General features: G+C 43.2%; 1 protein-coding gene across 1 annotated transcript in view; it reads left to right on the forward strand.

Annotated features, from left to right (window-relative positions):
• Positions 1-627: 627 nt before the first annotated feature.
• Positions 628-26,394, forward strand: part of LOC308276740 (uncharacterized protein) — a gene marked incomplete at both ends in the record, with an annotated part of 43,164 nt that continues 17,397 nt past the window's right edge. The window contains 7 exons of the mRNA XM_080715580.1: positions 628-812; positions 3,254-3,545; positions 11,555-12,361; positions 14,138-14,356; positions 15,299-15,422; positions 19,090-20,038; positions 20,516-20,582. Of these exons, the coding sequence (XP_080571706.1) occupies positions 628-812; positions 3,254-3,545; positions 11,555-12,361; positions 14,138-14,356; positions 15,299-15,422; positions 19,090-20,038; positions 20,516-20,582 (2,643 nt within the window). The remainder of the gene's footprint in view (positions 813-3,253; positions 3,546-11,554; positions 12,362-14,137; positions 14,357-15,298; positions 15,423-19,089; positions 20,039-20,515; positions 20,583-26,394) is intronic.

The following is a 26,394-nucleotide window of genomic DNA, read 5'->3' on the forward strand; positions in this document are numbered from 1 at the left end:
ACAATCGCCTGCCTTCCACTCTGAATCCTGAGTCCAGGGCCTGTGGTACCCTGATCGCTCACCTGGAGTTAGCACTCAAGGCTGCAGCGAGAATTTGGTAGGATAAGAGCATCATGCCAGAGACTCCTGCTCACCCTGTCCTGTCCCTCAGGGCAGTGGACTGTTGCCAAGTCTATATTTTTGGGTTCTTAGCAACTCAGGGCTGCTGTGATCCCCTGAGCCTTACTGGACCATGATGAAATCATGGCGGGTGAAGAGAAGCCAAGGCACAAACATGTTTTTCCAAAGTGTTTTCATCAGGATGGAGGTGACAGGTGCAGAGCCCCGGGCAGTGGGTCCCCGAGCTCCTGGACAGGATGGCAGCAGGGCCATGAAATGACAGGGCGCCGGAGCTGCTGTGACCACAGACAGCACAGCTCAGGTCTCAGCTCCGTGACTCCCTTTGAATAACCCCTTTCCTTCTCCCTGTGTCTCTTCTGGGAAGCCCATCTGCACACTTTGCACAAGTCCAGAACATCTGGCAACAGGGGGACGCCATTGTGCCCACACAGAGGACACCTGCATCCTGCTCCTCACCTGAGCAGCTCAGCCTGAAAGCAGCACTGTCCATGTATGGGGGAGCCTGAGATGTCCTTCTCTCTGTCTCTCTTCTTCCTGATCCTGCAGCCCTGGCACACGTCCTCATCCTCCCATGAAGATGCTGTTGCAATGTGCTGGACAAACTGGAGGCCGAATATACAGAAAGAAGGAGACCTGGTGCTCGGGCTCTTTTTCCAACTTTACTATTCAACACAGAATTACTCCATGAACTGGTAATGTTTTTTTTAATGAAATCAGAGGGCAGGGGACCTGCTATGTAAGTTCCACTCTAAACCAAGCGATATGCTTGGGTGTGGCTGTGCGGTTTTCTGGGTGTTTAATCTCTTCCTTTTTGGCACTGGGGATTGGATCCAGGGTCATTCTGTCTCCGAGCAACATTTCCAGCCATTTAAATTTTATTTTATGATTTTTTTTTGTATGTGTGGAATAGGGGATGGAACCCAGGGGCATTCTGCCTCTGAGCTACACCCCAGACCTATTTTCTTCTATTTGGAAACAAGCTCACACTAAGTTGTAGAGGGCCTAAGTAGCTGAGGCTGGCTGCAAACCCGCATTCCTCCTGAAGCCAGAGCACACTACCATTGAGCTATATCCCAGGCACTTCTCTCTCCTCTCTCCTCTCTTCTCTTCTCTTCTCTTCTCTTCTCTTCTCTTCTCTTCTCTTCTCTTCTCTTCTCTTCTCTTCTCTTCCCTTCCCTTCCCTTCCCTTCTCTTCTCTTCCCTTCCTCTCTCCCTCTCTCCCTCTCTCCCTCTCTCTCTCTCTCTCTCTCTCTCTCTCTCTCTCCCTCTCCCTCTCCCTCTCCCTCTCCCTCTCCCTCTCCCTCTCCCTCTTTCTCTCCCCCTCCCTCCCTCCCTCCCTTCCTTTCTTCCTTTCTTTATTGCATTACTGGAGTTTGAAACCAGGGGCATTCTTCCTCTGGGCTACACCCCCAGTTCTGTTTTTAATACTTTATTTTGAAACAGGGTCTCACTTAGTTGCAGAGCATCTCACTAAGAAACTAGGGTTGTCTGCAAGCCGCGATTCTTCCTCTCAGCCTCCGTAAAACTGGGATTACAAACTTGTGCCTCCACACCCAGCCTGCTGCTATTAAAAAAAAAAAACAGCCTCAGCTGCTGGGTGTGGTGGCACACGCTTGTAATCCCCGTTCTTGGGAGGCAGAGACAGAAGGATCTCGCAGGTTCGAAGCCAGCCTTTCTGGCTTAAGAGACCCTGTTTCCAAATAAAAATATAAAAATAGGTCTGGGAGTGTAGCCTGAAGGTAGAAGGGCTTCCAGGAACGCCAGTACCACCAAAAACAAAAACAAACAAAGAAACAAAACAAAAAAACAGCATCAGCAACTTAGCAAAGCTCTCTTTAAAAAATTAAATTAAATTAAAAGTGCTGGGGTGTAGTTCACAGGTAGAAAGACCCTAGGCTTTATCTACAGTGACACAGGAAACATAAAAAGGGTTTGGATATAGCTCAGAGGCAGAGTGCCCCCGGTTTTAATCCCAGTAATCACGTGCGTGTGCACGCACACACACACACACACACACACACACACACACACACACACGCACACACACATTCATGAAAAAAAGTTTTCTTAAAGAATTATTTCAGAAACATAAGCCTTTGAGAGGTAGCTCTAAAATGCAAGAACTACTTTTGGTAAATCTAGGTACAAAAAAGGCAGAGAAGGGGCAGAGAGGAGAGGAGGAAGGATCAAGGGGCATTCTCTACAGAGAAAGAAAGTCCAAGAACACAAAGTGAACATGTTGAAACCTACAAAAATTAATTATAGGTTCTGAATAATGTGTTCACATTTGAAGAAAAACATGATGACCAGCCGGCTCTCTTTAAGTGTGGGTGGACTAGAGTAGTAACCGCTCTGTACAGCATGAGCTGCTCAGAATCCCTCTGGGAGCCCTGGAGAAAGGGGAAACTGCTCCCTAGGGTTTGGTCAGCAGGCAGGGCAGAGGCTGGCTAAGGATTCCTGAACACAGGGAGAACCAGCACTGCTTGTGATTGGTTCTGCTCTAAGAGGAAAAGGAGGACAGGTTTGTCTGAGCTGGCCTCTTGGCTCATGGCTGTAAATCTCAGCACTTGGGAGACAGAGACAGGAAAATCACAGGTTCAATGCAGGTCTCAAAAACTTAGTGAAACTCTTGGTACACTAGTGAGACCCATTTTCAAGAAAAAAAAACAAAAACACAATTATGTGACTCAGCGGTAGAAAGCCTGGGTTCTACCCCTGGGTTCAATCCTCAGCACCATAAAACAAGAGGGTTCATGAAGAAGGGTGTGAGCCACCTTCACTCATTTCCCTAAGAACTCCCTGCTCCTGTTGTAACTATCAATGCACCTCGAATTTATAGAAACTTCAGCAAAGTGGTCCAGTTGACAGCATTAGCATCCAGTGCACCTCCACCTCAGCCCACCCCAAATTTCTCACAAATCTCTCAGTGTTATAGACACAGTTTGCTTCTCAAATGTCCAAGAGTCATTTCAAGGTCACCTAGCACCCTGGGAACATTACACACAGGTTCCAAAGGCCAGGGTTGCCTCTGAAGAGCATTCTGGATCTAGCCTGTCTGGTGCTGATGCTGGCTCAGAGCTCGTCCCTGAGCCTCGTGACCTCACCTTTTCTCTGATGCTGCTCCTCTGTCCAGGTGGCTTTGGAAGAAATACCAACATGTGCTGGCCTTTTACTTCACCATCGAGGAGATCAACAGGGACCCGCACCTGCTCCCCAACCTGACCTTGGGGTTTCAGCTTTACAATGTCTTCTCCAGTGAAGGCAGGACCCTTCATGACACTCTGATGTGGCTGTCGGGAGGTGACACGGTTCTCCCTAACTATGAGTGCAAGACCAAGTACAGTCCTGTTGCTGTCATCGCAGGGACCTCACCAACATTTTCTGCTGAGATCGGAGCCCTGTTGCAGCTTTATAAAACCCCTCAGGTTAGTGGGCCAAGAATTCTGTAAAGAAACGTACAGATTTTGCCCTAGTGCTTGTCTCTAGTGTGTGATCAAGACGTGTCTATCAATCATGAGAGTTCAAGTGGTCAGGTCTCAGCTAATTCCCAAACTCTTGAGAATATCAGCAGCGTGAGGAGAAAGATGGAGAAGGAGCTCTGGAGATTAAGCATCTAACTAAGCAGGACACAGAGCTCACCTGTGATCCCAGTACTTGGGAGGCAAGACCACAGGTTGAAGACCAGGCTCAGCAAAATAATGAGACCCTAAGGAACTCAGTGAGAACCTGTTTCCAAAGAAAAATAGTGCATTGCTGGGAACATAGCTCAGAGGTAGAATGGCCCTGAGCTCAATCCCCAGTGCAAATAAAAAAAATAAATAAAAAGTGTCTAGACAATATATTTGTCTCCCACTCACTGGGAACATTGACTCCCGATGGCGCATACCTGAGAGCCTCCTAGGAGATGGCCATAGCATAGAGACTGCACACACAGGACATGACAACTTCAGAGGCCTGCACAGACCAGAGACTGTCAGGTGTAGGGAGAGCAGCCCCTGGGCATCTGGCTGGCATTTGGGGCAACAATAAAGTCCATTGTGCCTCCAAGGATCCCAAGGAGAGCGGAGGGTCAGAGACACCCATCTGGGGGCTTACCCACAGCCTCTGCCCAGCCTGCCTCACTCACATCCATTCATGCAGATCTTGTGAGAGCCCACCCAGTGACATTCCCCTCATAGCATATGATTAGGAATTCACTGTTACAGCACCCAGCCAGCTGGAGAAGTGGGATATGGCTGGATGAGGGGGTCCTGGCGTGTGGTCTTGGGAACTGTATCTGTCCCTGGCCCTCACTGTCCCACTTGCTGCTTTCCCCTTCCATGAGCTTTGAGCGCTGTCCCTCTGCCATGTCTTGTCATCAAAGTCTCTGCCTTGGAGACATCTGATGATGGATAGGAGAACTGAAACTCCAGAGCTTCTAAATCCATGAACCCAGTATACCTTTCCTTCTCTCATATGTGCTTGACAGTTACTTTGGTTAGAGTGATGAAAGAGCTGAGGAATCAGACCTACCCAAGTCACTGCTTCTTTGCAGGAAGCTCTGGAAACACTTCTAGCAATCAGGATGGTGTCATTGCCAAACACAGGCAGTAGCTTAGCAGCATTGTGCTCAGGAAAAATTAAGTTTTAGAAAACCAGAGTGTGTAAATGGAAGTAATCCTTAAGATGACCACAGTCCTTGCATTCATAAATGAAGTCCAGACTACCAGGAGGTCAATGTTGTAAGAAGACATTCAATCCTCAGTTTGTACGGGCAGCATGGGTCGCTGGTGCTGGCTCTGCTCCACAGGAGTATGTACAACCTACCACCTCAGCACTACACCCCACGCCATACCTCCTTATTCCCAGGCAGGAGGTAGAAGCAGTTGCAGATCTCAGTGCTCCATTTCTTAGCCTTTTAATTTTTTAATTTTTATCTTTTTATAATTTTTTATTGGTGAACTATAGTCATACATCTTAATGGGATAAAAAAAAAAACTTGTGGAGATATACATGTGCACATCACCCAATCAGCCCCTACCCAATCCCTAACCCTTCACTCCCCCTCCCTCCTTCCATGCTTGGTTTCCTGTTTAACATTGATATGTTTGGTTTTTTTTTTTCTTCCATATATTATCAAGTTATTTTTGACAAGGTTTCCAAGAACATTTGGTAAAGGAAATAATAATCTTTTCACTAAATATTGTTGAAAAATAATAGCAACATGAGACTTCCGGGAAGATGGCGACGGAGAAAAGCGGGGCTTAAGAGCCCCGCTAACAACAAATCTCCATTACCACAAAATCAGCGCCTTTCATAGCCAGAAAACACCATCACCAGAGAAACAAAAAAATCACCAGGCTCCAGAGAGAAAGCGGACTGAGAACAGAGCTCAGAGCCACAGAGGAGATACACCGGCCTCACCCCCGAGGACGCGGCAGCAGCGCCATACTGCCGGTGGCAGCGGCGATTTCACCGGACGGCTACAGCAAGCCGAGGTGAGCCGCTGTGGAACAGCCAGGCGGGATTTCTCGGCGAAGGAACATCTAAAGCTCCCAGTGGCTGAGCTCAGCACACGCTGCAGGGATTCAGAGTTGAAATCAAAACCAAGAAGAAATACGCCAGCCTCACAGCCGAGGGCGTGGCAGTGGCGCCATATTGCCACCGGCGGCAGCAGCAGCGAATTCACCAAGTTCAGTACGGCTACATCTGAGTACTCAAGAACAGTGAGTCAAATTGCGGGCCACAGAGGAGAAATCCCAGTACTGTACTCCCTGGGGCTTGACCCAATGGGGGAGTGGCGGTGGCAGAGATATCACACCATAGGAGAACGTGCAACCTGGCACCCCCCATAGTCTAAAGCAGCCTCTATCCACTCCCTGGGTCGGAGACTCTGTGATACAACCCAGTAAAGGAGTAGTGGGGTCTGAGATACTACTGACTCGAGATCCAGAGCATCTTAAGTGAAGTCATAGTGACCCAAGGGAAGAACCCAGAGAAGGCACAAACTTCAGAAATCATGGGAAAGAGGAATAATAATGGAGCAATAAATGCCCACAACCCCACAACATCAGAATCCGATAAAACTGAAAATCAGAGATTTCTAGAAGATCAAATCAGGAAAATAACTGTAGAAATAATAGAGGTGCTTCAAAAAGAACTCAGAGAGAGTCAAAAAGAGATAAAGGATGCAATTAATGAAGTAAAGGCCTCAGTTCAAAGCACAAACAACTGATTAGACCACATGGAGAACAGAATCTCGCTCTTAGAAGATGATCATTCCAAAAATGAACGCATAGTTTCTAATCTAGGAAAAAATATCCGACAGCAGGAATCTGATATTGAAGAAATATGGGCCCATTTTAAGAGAGCTAACCTAAGAATAATTGGAATAGAGGAGGGAAAAGAAAGTGAAACCAAAGGGATCAACAATCTCTTCAAGGAAGAAATAGCAGAAAATTTTCCAAACATAGAGCAAGAGGTTGATACACAGGTCCAGGAAACTTATAGAACTCCCTTTAGACAGGATCGGAGAAGAGGATCCCCACGCCACATAATTGTCAAAATGACCAATGTGGAAGCCAAGCAGAGAATCTTAAAGGCAACAAAAACAAAGGGCCAAGTGACATTCAGAGGCAAACCAATTAGAATCACTCCAGACTTCCCAAACCAAGTCATGAGAGCCAGAAGGGCTTGGAGTAACATATTCCAAACTCTGAAAGAAAACAACTGCCAGCCAAAAATTTCCTACCCAGCAAAACTTTCTATCAAATTAGATGGAGAAATAAGAAGCTTCCATGACCAACAAAAACTGAAGGAATTTATGTCTTCAAAACCAGCACTAGAGAAAATACTCAAGGAGATTAACTACAAAGAAGAAAAAGGTAGCACACACCAGAACCAGAGAAATAAGATTTTCCATCCAACAGACAACTAAGATTGGTTATCTGTGGAGATTCATTACTTATGTTAGTCTTTTACCTATCTCTAAATTGTATTGTTTGCCTTTATTGTTAATTTTTAGGATTTCTAGTTGGAATATCAATATACCTTCAGATAAAGCATTTGGAAATATTTTATCCCATTCTATTAGTAACTTTTAACTGTTTACATTGTCTTCGGATATACAATATATATATATTTTTTAGGGAGTTTGTATACTTTTCTTTTGCCTGTGCCATTGAAATCATATCCAAGAAATCACTGCCAATTTCAATGTTGTGAGGTTTTATGAACCAGAGTTTCTCCTAAAAGTTTATAGTCTTAAGATTTATATTTAGGTCTTTTATCTATTTTGAGTTAATATTTGTATATGGGATTAGGTAAGGGTCCAATTTATTCTTTTCCATGTAAGTATTATTTTTCAACAATATTTAGTTAAAAGATTATTATTTCCACCACCAAATGTTCGTGGAAACCTTGTCAAAAATAACTTGACAATATAGGGAAGAGTTTAGCTCTAGGCTTGTATTTAACTCCAATGGTTTATATATCTGCCTTTAGAACAGTACTACACTGTTTCAATTATTGTAGCTTTATATGGTTTGAAATCAGAAACTATATATCTTCTAGCTTTGTTCTTTTTCAAGATTGTTTTGGGTATCTAGAGTCCATATTCCATATTAGGATAGATTTTTTTTCTGAAAAATAAATATATAAATATATGATAGTTTCACCAAAAAAAAAAAATAGAAAAAAAATTCTCTGGTAAGAAAGAAAGCAAAAAGAAATATTGAAATGTTATCTTTAAGTCATCAAAAGCTTGGTATCAGACAAATGAAACTGTTTTGTGAGATTATCATTTTTAAGTTTGGATAAATTGCTATAATACTAGATGTCAACCACTAAGCCAAGCATGGGAGGGAGGGATGGGGAGAGAATGGGGTGGGGATCGGGTGGGGGCTGACTGGGCGATGTGTGCATGTATGTCTACAAAAGTTTGTATCCCACTATGATGTATGAATACAGTGCACCAATAAAAAATTTTAAAAAATAAAAAAATAAAAAATAAATTTAAAAAATCATGATGTCAAAAAAAATAATAATAGCAACATGAAAAAGAATAAAATTGGGCCCTTACCTAACACCATATACAAATATTAACTGAAAATAGATAAAAGATCTAAATGTAAATCTTAAGACTATAAACTTTTAGAAGAAAACCAGGGTCATTAAACTTTACAACATTGAAACTGGCAGTGATTTCTTGGATATGATTCCAAAGGCACAGGCAACAAAAGAATAAACAAACTTCATAAAAATAGAAAAATATTGTACATCCAAAGACAATGTAAACAGAATTAAAAGTTACTGATAGAATGGGATAAGATATTTCCAAATGCTGTATCTGAAGATATATTAATATTCCAAATATAAATCCTAAAAATTACAACAATAAAAGCAAACAATACAATTTAGAAATAGTTAAAAGACTAAAATAGATAATGAATCTTCAAATATTTTATATGACCAATAAACACATGAATATCACTCATTATTATATTATAACTAATCATTAAGGAAATACAAATAAAAACAATAGTGAAATACTACTTCACATTTGTTAGGATGGCTACTTAACATGAATTACCTTGCTCCAGCCCTTTACCTTGAGTTTGTTACTATCTTTACTTGAAAAGTGTGTTTTGTGTAAGCAGCAGATGGATGGATTCTGCTTTTTAATATATTTTGCCACTTTATGTCTTCTAATTGGGGAATTGAGGCCATTTACATCCAGTGTAATTATTGAGAGATAGTTTTTAAATCCTAACATGTTAAGATTTTATTTCTGTTTGAAATACTGTGTATTCTTCTTTGCTTAGTTGTCTGCTGGATGGAAAATCTTGTTTCTCTGGTTCTTGTGTGTATTACCTATTTCTTCTTTGTAGTTAATCTCCTTGAGTATTTTCTCTAGTGCTGGTTTTGAAGACATAAATTCCTTTAGTTTCTGTTTGTCATGGAAACTTCTTATTTCCCCATCTAATTTGATAGACAGTTTTGCTGGGTAGGAAATTTTTGGCTGGAAGTTGTTTTCTCTCAGAGTTTGGAATATGTTACTCCAAGCCCTTCTGGTTTTCATGACTTGGTTTGGGAAGTCTGGAGTGATTCTAATTGGTTTGCCTCTGAATGTCACTTGGCCCTTTGTTTTTGTTGCCTTTAAGATTCTCTTCTTGGCTTCCACATTGGTCATTTTGACAATTATGTGGCGTGGGGAACCTCTTTTCTGATCCTGTCTAAAGGGAGTTCTATAAGTTTCCTGGACCTGTGTATTGACTTCTTGCTCTATGTTTGGAAAATTTTCTGCTATTATTTCTTTGAAGAGATTATTGATCCCTTTGGTTTCACCTTATTTTCCCTCCTCTACTCCGATTATTCTTAGGTTAGCTCTCTTATAATGGGCCCATATTTCTTCAGTGTCACATTCCTGCTGTCCAATTTTTTTATAAGTTGTAAATTATGGGTTCGTTTTTGGAGTGATCCTCTTCTAGGAGCAAGATTCTATTCTTCATGTGGTCTAATCGATTGTTTATAATTTAAATTGATGCCTTTACTTCAATGATTGCATCCTTTATTTCTTTTAGACTCTCTCTAAATTCTTTTCGAAAGTCCAGTATTATTTCTACAGTTATATTCCTGATTTGATCTTCTGGAGATCTCTGAATTTCTGTTATCAGGTTCTGACATTATGGGGTTGTGGGCATTCATTGCTTTATTGTTGTTCCTCTTTCCCATGATTTCAAAAGTTTGTGCCTTCTCTGGGTTCTTCCCCAGGTAACCACAACTTCACTTAGGGTGCTCTGGATTGGAGTTTGTGGTAATCTCAGCCACCACTACTCCTTTACTGGGTTGTATCGTAAAGTCTCAGACCCAGGAATTTAGTCAAGGCTGCGTGAGACCATGGGGGAGACAGGCTGGGTGTTTTCCCACGGGGATCTGCGACTAGGGTGTGGTATCTTTGCCACCACTACTTCTTCACTGGGTTGGACTGCAAAATCTCAGACCCAGGGAGATTACCCTAGCTGCACAAGTCCCTGGGGTGCAGTGCTGGGATTTCTCCTGTAGGGGCCATAATTTCACTCACGGTATTGTGCGTGCTGATCAGGAGCTGTCGCGGGGCACAGTGAACTCACTGTTGTTGCTGGCAATATGGCTCCGCTGTCACACCCTCGGCTGTGAGGCTGCCATATTTCTTTTCTGGTTTTGAGCTCTGTTCTGAGTCCCTGGAAGGCGTGATGAGCCTGGCTACTGGGAGTTTTAGACATTCTTTGTGCTGAAAGAACTGCTGAGGTACAACCAAATGATCCACAGCTGCTCACTTCAGCTCCTTGTTTACTTTTCCTCTCTGAAGCCTGGTGCTGTGATGCATGATGGCACCAGTGTGGCTCCGCAATGCAGGCTGCTTTCTCTTCTGGTCTCTGGTTGTTCTAGTCTTCTTTTCCTCTGTCTCTTGTGTTTATATTTTTTATTTCTGTGCTGACAGTGTTTTCTGGCTATGAAAAGTGCTGATTTTGTGGCGATAGAGATTGTTAGCATGGCTCATAAACGCTGCTTTTCTTGGTCACCATCTTCCTGGAAGTCTCTCTTTGCCTTTTTAAATTGTAGTACTATACACCAAAACCAGGGACATTCTCTCTCTAAGTTACACTCCAAGACCTATTTTATTTTTATTTTGAATCAGAGCCTAACTAAGTTGCAGAAGCTGACTGAGAACCTGCAATCCTCCTTTCTCAGTCAACCAAGTACAGGGATTATGATTGTATGTCAGTGTGGATCCTCTTTACTTTTTAAAGGTAAGAACACTCAGACATACAGTATTCTCTGTGCCACAATGAGCGAACAGAGTAAGGTCTATAGGTCTTCCCCTCTACTCAAAAGGGTTTTATTCAGTTATATTTCTCTCTCTCTCTCTCTCTCTCTCTCTCTCTCTCTCTCTCTCTCTCTTTCTCTCTTTCCTCCCTCCCTCCTCTCCCTCCCTTCCTCTAATTTGAACTCAAGGAGATTCTACTCCAGGACAGATACTCTGCATTTTTTTTTGTCAATAAATGTTTTTGGTACTGCAGTCTGAACTCAGGAGCATTCTACATTCAAACTATACCCCCAGCTCTATTTTTCATTCTTTATTTGTAAACAAGGTCTCACTGAGTTGCAGAGGGGCCTCGAGGCCCTCTGAGGACTGTGATCCTCCTGTCTCAGCCTCCCAAGTTTTGTGATTACAAATGTGTGCCACCAAACCTGGCTCATTTTTTTTTCTTTGAAACAGGGCCTTGCTAATTTGCTGATGCTGGTCTGAAACCTGCAATGCTCTTGTCTGAGCCTCCCAAACACAGAAGTCACTGATGTGTGCAAATTTGCCTGGCTGAATAGCTCTGTAATGCAAAGAATAGTCTAATTCCTTTTCCAGACAAACAACCCCAAGGTCATATAAACTCAGAATCATATTTGTTTGATTACTCAGGTCACATATGGACCTTTTGATCCCATGCTAAGTGACAAAGACCAGTTCCCATCACTCTACCAGATGGCTCCCGAGGACAGCTGTCTGGCCCATGCAATGGTGTCATTACTGCTGCATTTTGGCTGGACATGGGTGGCCATCTTCATATCTGATGATTTGAAAGGAGAACAGTTCCTTCAGGATCTGAATGTGGAAATGATGAAGAAAGATATCTGTGTGGCCTTAACAGAAAGGCTCCCTATACTTAAGAAAGCATATACAAAAAATATCCTCTCTGCCCTGAACAGGCTCAGCATTCCACCTGCAAATGTGCATATACTCTATGGTGAAGCAGGGAGTCTCATCATAGTGGACCTCATTGTATATTTCTTTCTCACAATGGGGAAGGTATGGATCATGGCAGACAAGTGGGATATCACTGCATTTGAGATGACACAAATACTGCATTCCTTCCATGGAAGCTTCTCATTTTCACAACACAAGTGGGAGATCCCTGGCTTCCAAAATTTTCTCAAGAGAGTCAACCCTTCCCAGTACCCAGATGATTTTTTCATCAGTAAATATTGGATGCACCATTTTAACTGCTCACCTGCTGGGTCATCATGTGGAAAAATTGGAGAATGTGAACCAAATAGCTCCTTAGAGACTGTGGCAGAATATAACGACATCATGACCTTATCTGACTCCAGCTACTTCCTCTATAATGCTGTGTATGCCGTGGCCCACGTCCTCCATGAGGTGCTTGTGGAGAGAATAGCACAGGGATCTCCAGAGGATGCAGAGCAGCCCAGGCCCCCTCCATGGCAGGTAAGGCTTCTACAGAGCAGGCAGGGGCTGAGCACCTGCTGCCACTCACAGGCACCATAGTGAGAGGCGCCCTGACTGTGTTTTCTTTAGACCAGCAGGAACATGGGCACCTTCACACTTGCTCTAGGTGTAGTTGGAACTGTTATCCATGTGGGGAGAATTCTGCTCCTGGGAGCTTCCATCTCAGACTATTTAATTAGAAAAATGATCCAGGAAAGCATTTTTTATTGCATGATAAAAATGCTTTTAAATATGTGAACACAACTTGTAAATGAGAGGGTGATTAAAGTTTCTCTGATCTTCACTTTTTTTGGAATGTATGAAATGCCGGAAGACATGAACTCAGTGCCCATGTCCAATTCTGGGTACTTTGCATGGATAAATTGGACTCTACCCATTTAAGCTCTATTACTCTACATCTCTATTACATGTAGGATATGACTCTGGGTAATGAATTGTTCTTAAACCTTCTCCTCTGCTCCCTTCTTCTCCTTCTTCTTACTCTTCCATATTATTTTGGAAGTAGGGCAGCCCCAACACTTTACATTTTTAAAATGTCTTTAAATTTTTATATTAATTTTGAAACGTGGTTTCAAAAGTTTTTGAGAGCCTCACTCAGATGCCAAGGTGGGCCTTGAACCTGTCTCAGGCTCCCAAGTATTTGGTGACAGGAATGTGCCATTGCATCCAGTTTAGGCATCATTATTTTTCTAATACCTATAAATACCACTGAAATGTACCCTGTGCCTTAACTTTTTAGTAGGAGACCATGGATGGTTCCTATCATCTCAGCCTGCCCTCTAGGATTGAGATGGATGTTTATCGATTTTAATCATGGTTGATCTGAATCTATGTCTATGTATGAAATATGTTTTTAACTCGTTAACAATAGTCAACATCACTAATCAGATTCCTGGAATATCTAAATAAGTTTACTCTGTAGACAAAGGCAAATATATAAAAATCAATGTCAGAAAGTCTCATTGACTATCTAATTTCTATTTTTCCTATAATAATGTTCAATGAGCCATTTGGTTCTTATTGGAAGTTGCTGCTTAGAAAAGGAGGTCACTGTGTCCACGTGGATTCCAAAGATGGAATGGTCAATTATTTAGAAATGCAAAAAATCAGAGGTTTGAGATTTTTCTCAACACAGTGCCTTGGGCACAAGAGTCTCACAGATTAGCACACTCCATTAAAAACCTCCTTAGAATTGAGAGTTTGTTTTTTTTTTAGTTGGGAACACAAATAGCTCCCTGCCATGTCTCAAGACAATAGCCTGGTCACTAAGAAAGTCAATAGCAGAGACAAAGGGTCTCATGTTCTGCCTCCTTTAAACCTTCATTGATATAAAACTGATAAACACAAACAATTACACATATTTAATTTTTCTGTTTTGATGATGTGTGACAAGCACACACGGGCTGCCCTCCCCAGGATGCAGACTCTGAATAGCCCCAACCCTTTTGTGGCTTTATTAAGTACAAGGATTGGCTTCCAAGTTTCTCCACATAGACTTAGCCAGTCTGGTTTGTGGCAGAACCTCTGCCAGTGCCACCCTTTGACCAACCCTAGAATTCCTGGACTGAATTTTTCCATATTGCCCATGGAAGAACTTTTCCATGTCTTGATCCCACAAGAAAGTGACCATGAAAACCAACAGACCAGAGCCTCTACCCAGGAGGAAACTGGGAAGAAGGACTGCCTAGGAATTAAGGGCTTCCCACCTTCCATCTGTATGCATGCCTCATTGCCAAATCATTGCCTTTCCTCCAGCTCCATCCACTCCTGAAGAAACTCCAGTTTACCAACAATGCTGGGCAGCTCATATCCTTAGACAAGAAAGGAAACCACGGGGTCACCTATGATATCCAGAATGGTGTGAATTTCCCCGCTGGCCTTCAGTTGCTGGTTAAAGTAGGGGAGTATGCATCACTCCATCAAGGCTTGTTCATCAATGAAGAGATCATAGAGTGGCCTATTGGCTTCACACAGGTATGATTCCATTTCCTTATTGAATAAGCAAAGAGGAACATAAGCAGAGTTCTGGCCAGATGTGATGGAGCATGTGTGTAATCCTAGTAACTTGGGATGCTGATACAGAAAGATTGTAGGTTCCAGGACAGCCTGAACAAGTAGTAAAACCCTCATCAACATAGCAAAACTGTTTTAAAAACCAAAATAAAAGTAAACACAAACATAAAATAAAATAGGGCTAGCTCAGATGTAGACTTTCTCTGGGTTCAATCAGTAGTACAACAATAAATGAATTGATAAATAAAAAATAAATAAACAAACAAATAGGGTCTTGAAGGGCTTGGGGTACAATTCAGGGGCATAGCCCTTGCCTGGCATGCTCAAGTCTTTGGGTTCAATCCCAATTACTGCAAAAATAGTTAAGTAAAAAGCATCCTGAGGTGACGCCAAGTGTGAATCCTTTATCTCAGCACCAAGTGGTGTGTCACACACACTCTGAGTGTCTATGTATATTTGAAGTAGAGATAGATGTAGACAGAGATAGAGATAGACAGAGAGAGAGAAAGAGAGAGAGAGTTCATAATCCCCTTCAAAGATGGGACTCTAAAATATTCTCAGGCATAACAGTTTATAGAGCCACAGAATATCTTATACAGAAAGGAGGTGGGTGATGAGGTTACATAGGAAGAGAGAGAAGCCTGGGTTTGTTTCTGGTGATGTCTGAACCCAACACAATCCTGTGCCATGGTGAGATTTGGTGATCACTTGAGGAGAGACGGCAGCTCAGCTTAGGAGCCCAGAATCAGGTGCCCATGTAAAATCCCATGATGACATTTGCTGTTAAGAGAGATGACCTTCTCTTCAAGGTCAAAGTTCTTTCTTATTTGGAGAAAGATTCTGACTTACTGTTAAAGTAGATAATAACGCAGCACATTCTAACCATCACCTCGTTTCCCTCAGACTCCTCAGTCTGTGTGCAGCCAGAGCTGTGGCCCAGGATTCAGGAGAATCCCCCAGGAAGGAAGACCAGTCTGCTGCTTTACTTGTGTTCCATGCCCAGAGGGACACATTTCCAATAAAACAGGTAACAGTTCACAGCCACCCTACAGTAATCATCTCTGTCACATTTCTCAGGAATAGGAGCCAAGGACATTGGCAGTGGCCCACAGAGGCCACTGTTCACCATCCACCATCCTGTCTATAGACGCCTGCTGATGTCACTGTCTGCCCACTTGTGTCCTCTGTGGCCTGGCACAGCTCAGCCTATGAGGACAGCTGTGGTGTTGATTCCAGTGTGCCTTTGTTAACCTCCAGTCCTGCCCCCAAATCTCCTGAGACCTCACGGTGGGCCAGGGTCAAGTCCACCAATGGAATAAAAGATAAACCATCCTCAAGGCTATCTGTGGGTGCCCTGAAGGTATGAAACCAATAGAAAGACTTGGTTCTTCAAGACCGGGAGATACACACAGAGCCAGTGTGCACAAATTGTCGTGGGAGGGTTTTAGAGCGTTGAATCATGTTAAACTTCACCCAAGGCCTTGAGTATACATTCTTTATCCTGGACACTGACCTTTGCACTATTATTATATGATAAGGAAAAAGATACAATTCACATATGAAGTCATGAGCTGGACACGATGACTCATGCCTGTCCTCTCAGTACTCAGGAGGCCGAGACAAAGGAATTGCATGTTTGAGGCCAGCCTCAACCAGCCTCGGCAACTTAGCAAGATCCTCCATAAACTAGGGTGAGCCTGATTTATATAAGGAAAAAAAGAGGCTGAGAGTGTAGCTCAGAGGTAAAATACTGCTGGGATCAATTTATTCAGAATTAAATAGATGATAGATAGATAGATAGATAGATAGATAGATAGATAGATATAGGTAGATAGAAAGATAGATAAAGTAAGACAGAAGGAAAGAAAGGACGGGAGAAAAAAGGAGGAAAGAAAGTTATCGATATGACATGATATCATATCAAGATATGATATTTTAAGGAAGGACAGATATAAGAAAAATCAAAATGCAGGATCTGTGTATGTAGTTTTCACACAAGATATCAATGTAAGAAATTATATAGATCAAAACATATTGTGTTATTGTCTGACACAGATTATTGAAAGACTAATTAAAACTGCTCTCATTTTACTAATTGTTAATAACAAATATATGATTTGAATGCATGCATAAGTAGTATGTAATCCCTGACGTGTGTGTGTGTGGGGAGGGCGTGCACGCACTATAGCTTGTGATACTAAGAATAGAACCTAGGGCATTTTAACTCCTAGCTATGCCCCCAGCCCAGTTTTATTTTTTCTTTGTAAACAGAGTCTCACTAAGTTGCTGAGGGTATCCCTATGTTGCTGAGCCTGGCCTTGAACCTGAGATCCTCCTGTCTTAGATTGGCAAATACCAGGATTGTGCCAGCTACCATAGTATAAGCAGTAGTAATTACTTGATTTCTTTTTTGTTTTTTTCCAATTTATTTTTATTTTTATTGGTGCATTTATTCATACATCATAATGGGATAAAAAAAAACTTGTATAGATATACATGTGCACATTACCCAGTAAGCCCTTACCCAATCCCCAACTCTTTCCCTCCCCATATCTTCTTCCCATTCTTGGCTTTGTGGTTGACTTCAATAGATTTAAGTACATTGTGTGCTTTAGAGAGTTTCCTTCTTCCCCCTCACATCCCCTCAGTAAGGTTGTCTTATTTTCTCCTCTATAAGATTTCCTTTTTCATCTACAGTTCCTCCTATGACCCATATCTCTTAGCTTTTGCATATTAGAGAAAGAATTTCTTATTATTCAATTTCTTATTGGATTTCTTATTTTTTGTGACTGACTAATCTCACTTAGCATAATGTCCTCCAGTTCCATCCATTTCCCTGAAAACAATGGAATTGTGTTTTGTTATGGCTGAGTAAAATTCCACTGTGTACATATCCCACAGTTTTGTAATCCATTCATCTGTTGATGGACATCTTGGCTGGTTCCATAGTTTGGCTATGGTGAATTGTGCAGCTATGAACATAGATACACATGCATTAGTTTGGTATTTTGGTTTTCTTTCATTTGGGTAGATACCCAGAAATAGTATTGCTGGATCAAATGGTAAATTTGTACCCATTCTTCTGAGGATTCTCCATACTTTTTCCCAAAGTGGTTGGACTAATTTTCAATCCCACCAACAATGTTTACTTAAAGAATACTTAAAGTCAGGTGGGTATACATTAATGAAAAGATAATCTCCTGATTTGTTCCAGTATTGTGATATGTAGTATATTAAATGTGGAAGGGAAATAAGACACAGGACTGGGGGCCTGTAATATGATATGCACACACTTGTGTGTGTCTAGCATGTCTCTAAGACAGAAGTCCAAAGCAGCTTTTCATGCTATGAAGAGGAGTATCTCATGAAACGCCCTGTGAGAAAAGATAACTCTAAATTATTTCAGAATACTGTGCCATTGCATGGATCTTCCCTACAAAAATGACATAAATAAGCTGAGGTGGGAACAGGAAAATTGCTGATTGTTCTGACAAAAAATAAACCATTTGGTACTGGAAGTGAACCCAGAGGTATTCTACCTCCAAGCGACACTCACAGCCCTATTTATTTTTTTTTTTTTGAAAGAGGCTAGTTTACTGATGGTGTCACTAAGTTTCTTCAACCTGGAATCCTCCTGTTTAGCCTCCCAAGTAATGGGATTACAGGCTGCACCATCATACCTGGATGAGAAACAAAATTTATTCAAAATATAGACATGTATATTAATAAATATACATTCCTTGGCTGTTTTCACACAGTACAAGCAGATGTGAGATGTGGAAGAAGGCACTTTTTGTTATAACAAACTCAAGATCCTTCTATCACTTCACAGAAGAAATGGTTACATACCATGCTTTAGGTTATAAATGAATATAAAAGTAGAAAAACATAATCTATTTTTAAAATTTTTAGTTAAAATGCTCATTAATGAAAAACTGTCAAAATTATAGCTGGGGGCTATGGCACATTCTTGAAATCGCAGGCATTCAGGGAGCTGAGGCAGGAGGATCACACGTTTGGGGCCAGCCTGGTCAACATATCCAGACCTGACTCAAAATAACAACAAAAAGAGTCTACGGGTATAGCTCAGTGGCAGAGCACCTGTATGGTTAAAACTTCCATACAAAAAAGTTAATCAAAAACTGGGAATTAAATTTCATTTGAAATTCAAAACTTTTCTATTCAGAGTGTTTACAATATTTATATGGAAACATGGACAAGAATTGACATGTGAAATTGAAAGTATAGGATGCGAATGAGACTGCTTCCAGCAGATGTGAAGGTATATACTGAAACCAGTAAAAGTAGAGTATATCAAACACAGGAGGTGCTGTATGGTATAGAAAGGTGATTTCTGGGTTGAGCATGTTTCAGGAAAGCTTTCCCCTGATGGCTCTGGGTCAGTGTTATAGCATGGCAGTCCTCCAGTCATGAGAAGACCCAGGGTGATGGAGGGGACTTGGTGATGTCACTGATCCACAGAAGTAGCCATCAAGACCCACAGTGTGCTCAGTGTCCCTGGGAGGGTGGGTTCAGCATTCTCCAGGTCAGCGATGGCACAGCCTGCTCAGGGGCTTCTCTTGAACATCAGGAGCACCCTGTCATCATAGTGACATTGCAGAAAAAAACAGTGGACTTATATGTGGCAAAGAGGACTAATCAGTAACTAAGAACTGCTGATGTTTCCCTTCCAGATGCAGAGCAGTGTGCCCGGTGTCCCCCACATGAGTTCCCAAACACTGAGAGGAATCACTGCCTCCCCAAGGTGGTGGCCTTCCTGGCTTATGAGGACCCCCTGGGGACAGCTCTGGCCTGTGCTGCTGTGGGCTTCTCTGTGCTCACAGCTGGGGTTCTTGGGGTCTTTGTGAAGCACAGAGACTCTGCCATCGTCAAGGCCAACAACCGCGCTCTCAGCTACGTCCTGCTCATCTCCCTCGCCTTCTGCTTCCTCTGCTCCTTGCTCTTCATTGGCCGCCCCAACATGGCCACCTGCATCCTCCAGCAGATTACCTTTGGAGTCGGGTTCACTGTGGCTGTTTCCACTGTATTGGCCAAAACTGTCACTGTGGTTCTGGCCTTCAAGGCCACTGGTCCTGGGAGGAGGATGAGGCAGCTCCTGGTGTCAGGGGCTCCTAATTTCATCATCCCCATCTGCTCCCTGATGCAGGTGATGCTCTGTGCCATCTGGCTGGGAACCTCTCCTCCCTTTATTGACACTGATGCACACTCTGAACACGGCCACATCTTCATCGTGTGCAACAAGGGCTCAGTCACTGCCTTCTACTGTGTCCTGGGATACCTGGGCGCCCTGGCCCTGGGGAGCTTCACTATGGCTTTCCTGGCCAGGAACCTGCCCGACACCTTCAACGAAGCCAAGTTCCTGACCTTCAGCACGCTGCTGTTCTGCAGTGTCTGGGTCACCTTCCTCCCTGTCTACCACAGCAGCAAGGGGAAGGCCATGGTGGCTGTGGAGGTCTTCTCCATCTTGGCCTCCAGTGCGGGGCTGCTGGGCTGCATCTTTGCCCCCAAGTGCTACATCATTCTCATAAGACCTGAGAAGAACTCTCTGAAAGGTCTGAAGGACAGAAGTTCTAGGAGAAATAAGATTTCTGAGGGCTTCTCTCATAAATCTCCCTCCCATTTGTAAAGCTTGAGACAAAAGTCTAGCCTGGTTGTGAGTTTGGGTATTGTCTGTCTTCCTCTCTTCCTTCTCCTTCTAGATACTGAAGATTGAGCCCAGGGGCATTCTGCCTCTCAGCTACATTCACATCCTTGCTTTTTTTACTTTTAAACCTGCAAATTGAGAAGCAGGACATCTTTCTATAATGAATTATGAACATGCATGATAGCTATTTGCTCCTTACCTAAAAATTACTTAGAGAGCCAGCTATGGTGGCACACACCTGTCATTTCAATACCTGGGAGGCTGAGATGGAATATGGCAGGTTTGAGTTGATCTCAGCAACTTAGTGAGATGCCGTTTCAAAAAAAAAAAAAATAGATGTGTTAAAACATCCCTGGACTCACCTCGTGTCCCATCAGTTTTTATTTAGTTGAACATTTTATAGTTTTGAACTTAGATTTTTATTCATGAACACGTTGTGGTATGGGTTTTCATAGAGAAAATTGCCTGCCGTCCACACTGGATTCTGCGTCCAGGGCCCGTGTGCCCTGCTGCTCACCTGGAGTAAGTACTCAATGAACATGTGACAGCCAGGGTTTGGTGGAACAAGAGCGTCATGCACAGAAGCCAAGGGAGGCTTTCGGCATGTCAGGAGGAGAGGGCCACGCAGGTGTGGGCAGAGTAGAGAGAGGAGGCACAGGAGAGGCCCAGGTGGCTCTTGCTTCTTTGTGTGAGGAGTTGGCCAAGGCCTCCTCCTTCCTCCTGTGCTGGGATCTGGGTGCACTTCTTGCCAGACCTACGGTTCTGGGAGTGGAGCTGTAGGGCTTCAGGTAGCTGTGTCCTGAGAGGAATGCTCCCTCAAATGTGGGTGTGTGCATGCCTGGCACTGTGCCCTCCCACCACGTGTACACAGCAAGGGCCTGTATCCAGTTATAACCCACCGGGTCCCATCAGGTGCGTGGAACACTTTCTGCACATGGAATGCCCCTTTCTCCTGGTTGTCTACCATCCAACACTTTCCCCCTTAGGATGAAGTGCAGCCATGATCACACCTTGCTTTGTCTACCCAACACACGCAGTCAGCAGGCTGGTGGACAGGGCAGAATGCTCTGGGTTCCAGTCTGCGTTCTGCTCTCACCAGCCAGGGAACTCGGCTAATTAAAAAGTCCTCCAAAATTTAGTTACCAAATAAAACATAAAAGAAGGCTGGGTAGGAGTGACTCAGAGGTAGAATATCTCTGAGTTATACCCCTTGTACAACCTCCAATAACCTCCAATAATTATACACACAAATATAATACAACCTCCAATAATTATACACACAAATATAATAGAACTTAAAATTAAAATGAGTACTCAATATTTATAAGGTATTCCTGGATTTTTATGAGAAATGCTATAGAAGTGTTTGACCATTTATTTCCAATACATTAGAATACTTTGGTAAGTCAAAATGACCCCTATAGACAAAGGAACAATTTACCTGAAAATATCTAAACCTATCGATGCCTGATTAGTGCATATCAAAATAAATAAAAATACAATTACAAGCATAATCATCTGGAAAATTCTATCATTAATAAGGTCCTGACTCAACAAGGTACATTGTCATGCAATTAAGATTCTCTCAGAAGGATTGATGGTATTGTTCTGTCTGTGACATAAGATTAGGTTTGTGTTATATCAGCTTATTCTTTGGCTTGTCCACAAGGTTTTGTACGTTGTACTTGCCTTGCTTGCATTCTTGTGCAACCTGAAGCTAAAGACTGTATACATTCCACAAGAGAATAATCCCAGGGCGCCCAGTAGAGACTGGTGGCCCTCCCATGCTTGAATTCTTTCATCCTCACTCCTCTCTTTGGAACCTGTACTTTTGCCGGCTGGCTCCAGCACTTGTAGGAAGGCAGGCCTCTTGCTAGGACTTCATGGCCCTGCACAGCATCTTGGCAGGCTCCTCCAGGCTCCTCCAACACCATGAAACTCCTGTCAGTAATCTCAAATGCATTTATTATGTGTGTCCATCAAGGAGAAGAGACAGTTCCTGACCCAGGGGTCTGTTATCAACTGCAGCACAGATGTGCTGGTCTGAGCCCTAGGTTGACCAGACAAGTTTCTGAAGTTATATGCTGGCAGTTATATGAATTTCTCAAGTTGTTTGAGCTACTTGCTGGCATGTCTAAAGACGCTGTTTATGAGTTTCTGAAAATTGTTTTATAACCCATACTCTATACACCTTTGGCTGGTATTGAAAACTACCTCTGGTATTGAATTACAAAAAATGTGAATGGCAGGCAGAGTCTGGGTGCTGGACAGGCACTCAGGCAGGGAGAGGCGGCAGCTTGACCTGGTCCACTGCGGAGCTTCCTCCCCTCTGCTCTCTGTCCTAATGATACTCATAGCAGGAAAATTGATGCAATTAAAGCCCTTAGACTTAAAAATACATATAAAGCCCTTAGACTTAAAAATACATAGAGGAGATCAGCACCTCTGGTTACCTCCTCTTTTGTGACCTGGCCTTTACTTCAAAGCACCCATAGTTGATGGGCAACTGATACAGCCACGATTAAAAAATAACAAGATGAATCATTAGCTTTTGCACTTAGTAGGTGCACTTCCCAGCAACAAGCACTACTGGCCAAGGAATAAGTTACTACACATTACCTTATTAACACCTATAATAACTTCCCAATTTTAAAAATAAACCTAATCCTGTATCTAAAAGCTGGGGACAGAAAGTTGGTCAGAATTCCATTTTGGGGCTCTCCAGCATTTCTGCCAGGCAAACTGCTTCTCTTCTCTTCCCTTTCTAATTCCTTCTGACTTTGTAATAAAAAAATGTTGCAGCTGCACTGAGATGTCTATTAATTTTAATTTCCTGATTCAATTTATCTATTTGAATGGAGGAAAAGAGCCCACAGTGCTGTTACAACTGTAACACCTTCCTGTGTTTGCTCAGTGCCATGCATGTTGTGATGCAGGTGGTTATGTATCTACTGGGCAGGGCTGGGAAGAGCCACAGAAGGCAGAGCCCACCACGAGGGGAAAGGAAGAGACTTTCCCAGGAAGTGAGCATCCCCTAGCCCACCAACCTGAGTGCACAGAGTTGCAGAGGGATGCTGGGTCAGCATAGAATTCCTTTTGTTTGAGATATTTAAGACCATATAAGCATGAGGACTTAGTGCAGATTTTTCAGAGAGACTAGGTCAGGGTAAAACAGTGGACCTCTCCTGGAGAAGGAGAACATGCAGGGAAACTTACATTCTGTTCTTCCCTGGAATGTTCCAGATCTCACAGCCTTTTCTTCAGGGTGGTGTTGAGGTCATGTGACTGATGCCCAAGTGTGTTCTTTTTAAGGAGACACAGGAGAATTAGAAATAAGGAATTTACGGCTGGCTCCTCAGTTCATTTTGAGGTAAGTTATGCACATGAGAGAAGATAATGGTTCTTGAGGAACTTAATATTTGGTTGGGGGAGGAAGCATGTTGATCAAAGATAAGAAATTTTCAGTTAAAACTTTTTTCCAAAAGTTCAGGTAGATAAGCAAGAATGAGTTCAAGAGATGGGTTGTACATCCCAGTCACTACATTTAAAAACAATCTACCAACTTAGGTACCGTGGCTCTTGTCTGTTATCTGGGTTCTTGCGAGGCTGAGATTGGAGGATCACAAGTTTGAGGATAGCCTTGGCATCTAAGCAAGGTCTTCAGCAACTTACCAACACTCCATTTCAAAATAAAATGTAAAAAAGGTTGTGAATGTAACTCACGTAGAATACCCAGTATCAAGAAAAACAATCCCACAAAAGCCCCAAACAAAACAAATACACCCACAGCATGTATGCTGCAATAAAGTGAACCACACTGTTCTGATAATTGCAATCATACAGCATAAAATGCCCTAATAAAACCATTCAAATTAAAAAGCAACCTATTATGTTATTGAAAATTATCCAGAGAGCAGATCTAAGTGTTCTCACTATAGAAAGAGAAAGGTATGCAAGGTTTCCAGAAATTTCGCAAAATATAGTTGTCTCAAAATATCTCACATACCATAAATATATGAATTTTTTGGTTATTGATACTCTTAAAAAATAAAAATAGGAAAACTATGTATACAAGGTTTTCCATCAAGAGTTGTTGGGAAAAAGAGAGACGTCAGCACTAGATGAATATGGGGTAAAGCACTGAGTTTTCTTAGTCGTGGCTTGTTACAGGTCTCAGTAAGTTGCTGAGAGCTTGGCTAAGTGGCTGATGCTGGAACCTGTAATGCTCTGGTCTCAGCCTCCCAGGTACTGAGATGACAGGTGTGCGCCACCACGCCCAACTGCAGACATTTTCTGGGATGGCTACTGATTCCATCAAGATTATTCAGGGCGGATTGGCCAGAGCATCGGCATGGAGTGGCCAGAGGCGCGGAGTGGAGCAGCCAGAGCAGAGCGATCAGAGCAGCCGAGCGGAGTGGCCAGAGCAGCAGGAGCGGAGCGGCCAGAACAGTCGGAGCAGCCAGAGCCGTTTCGCGGAACGGCCGGAGCGGCCAGAGTAGCCAGACCCGCAGTGCGGAGCAGCCAGAGCCGCGGCGCAGAACGGCCAGAGCGGCGCGGCCTACATCTCCCCTAGCAGCACCAGGCTCCAGAGAGGAGGGAGACTCAAAACAGAGCTCAAATCCAGAGAGGAGATACTCTGGCCTCGTGGCCTAGGATGCAGAAGCAGCGTCTTACTGCTGGCGGCAGCGGCGAGTTCACCAGATGGCCCTAGACCAATCCACTCAACCAGCCACCAGGCGCCTGAAAGGAGGGGTGGACAGCGAACCGAGCTGTTGCTGAACAGCCGGACGGCAGTCAGTAGTTTCTCCGGTGCAAGGAGCGTGTAAAGTTCCCAAGGGCCGGGATCAGCACACCCCGCAGGAACTCAGCAGAGCTCAAAACCAGAGAAGAACTACACCAACCTCACAGCTGAGGACGTGAGAGCTGCGTCTTACTGCCAGCAGAAACGGCGAGTTCACTGGACGGCTGAAGACCAACGCACTCAACCAGACACCAGGCTCCAGAGAGGAGGGGTGGACAGCGAGCCAAGGTGAGCAGGTGCTGAACAGCCGGGCGGCAGTCAGCAGTTTTGTTGGTGCAGGGAACATCTAAAGCTCCCAAGGGCCGGGCACAGCACACCTGTCAGGGACTCAGAGCAGAGCTCAAAACCAGAGAAGAAATACGCTGCATCACGGCCGAGGGCGTGGCAGTGGTGCCATATTGCCAGTGGCGACAGCAGCGAATCCACTGAGTTCACTACAGCTCCATCAGCGCACTCAACAACTGTGAGTCAAATTGAGGCCCCTAGGGGAGAAATCCCAGTACTGTACTCCCAGGGACTTGCACAGATAGTCTCCCTGGGTCAGAGATTTTAGCAGTGCAGCCCAGTGGGGGAGTGGCAGTGGCAGAGATATCATACCATAGTCACAACTCCCCACTGGAGAACACCCAACTTGGCACCCCCCACGGTCTAAACAGCCTCGATTGATTCCCTGGGTCTGAGACTTTGTGGTACAACCCAGTAAAGGAGTAGTGGTGACTGAGATACCACAGACTTGAGATCCAGAGCATCTTAAGTAAACTCGTAGTGACTCAGGGAAGAACCCAGAGAAGGCACAAACTTCCAAAATCATGGGAAAGAGAAATAACAATGGAGCAGTGAATGCCCACAACACCACAACACCAGAATCTGATAACACAGAAATCCAAAGATCTCTAGAAGATCAAATTAGGAAAATAACTTTAGAAATAATAGAGGACTTTCGAAAAGAATTTAGAGAGAGTAAAAAAGAGATAAAGGATGCAATTAATGAAGTAAAGGCTTCAATTCAAAGTATAAACAACAGATTAGACCACATGGAGAATAGAATCTCGCTTCTAGAAGATGATCATTCCAAAAATGAATGCATAATTTCTAATTTAGAAAAAAAAAAACCCGACAGCAGGAATCTGACATTGAAGAAATATGGGCCCATTTCAAGAGAGCTAAACTAAGAATAATTGGAATAGAGGAGGGAAAAGAAGGTGAAAACAAAGGGATCAACAATCTCTTCAAGGAAGTAATAGCAGAAAATTTTCCAAACATAGAGCAAGAGGTCGATACACAGGTCCAGGAAACTTATAGAACTCCCTTTAGACAAGATCAGAGAAGAGGTTCCCCACACCACATAATTGTCAAAATGACTAATGTGGAAGCCAAGCAGAGAATCTTAAAGGCAACAAAAACAAAAGGCCACGTGACATACAGAGGCAAACCAATGAGAATCACTCCAGACTTCCCAAACCAAGTTATGAAAGCCAGAAGGGCATGAAGTAACATATTCCAAACTCTGAAAGAAAACAACTTCCAGCCAAA

Source organism: Muscardinus avellanarius, assembly GCF_963383645.1.
Source record: "Muscardinus avellanarius genome assembly, chromosome: 18".
Taxonomy (NCBI): Eukaryota; Metazoa; Chordata; class Mammalia; order Rodentia; family Gliridae; genus Muscardinus; species Muscardinus avellanarius.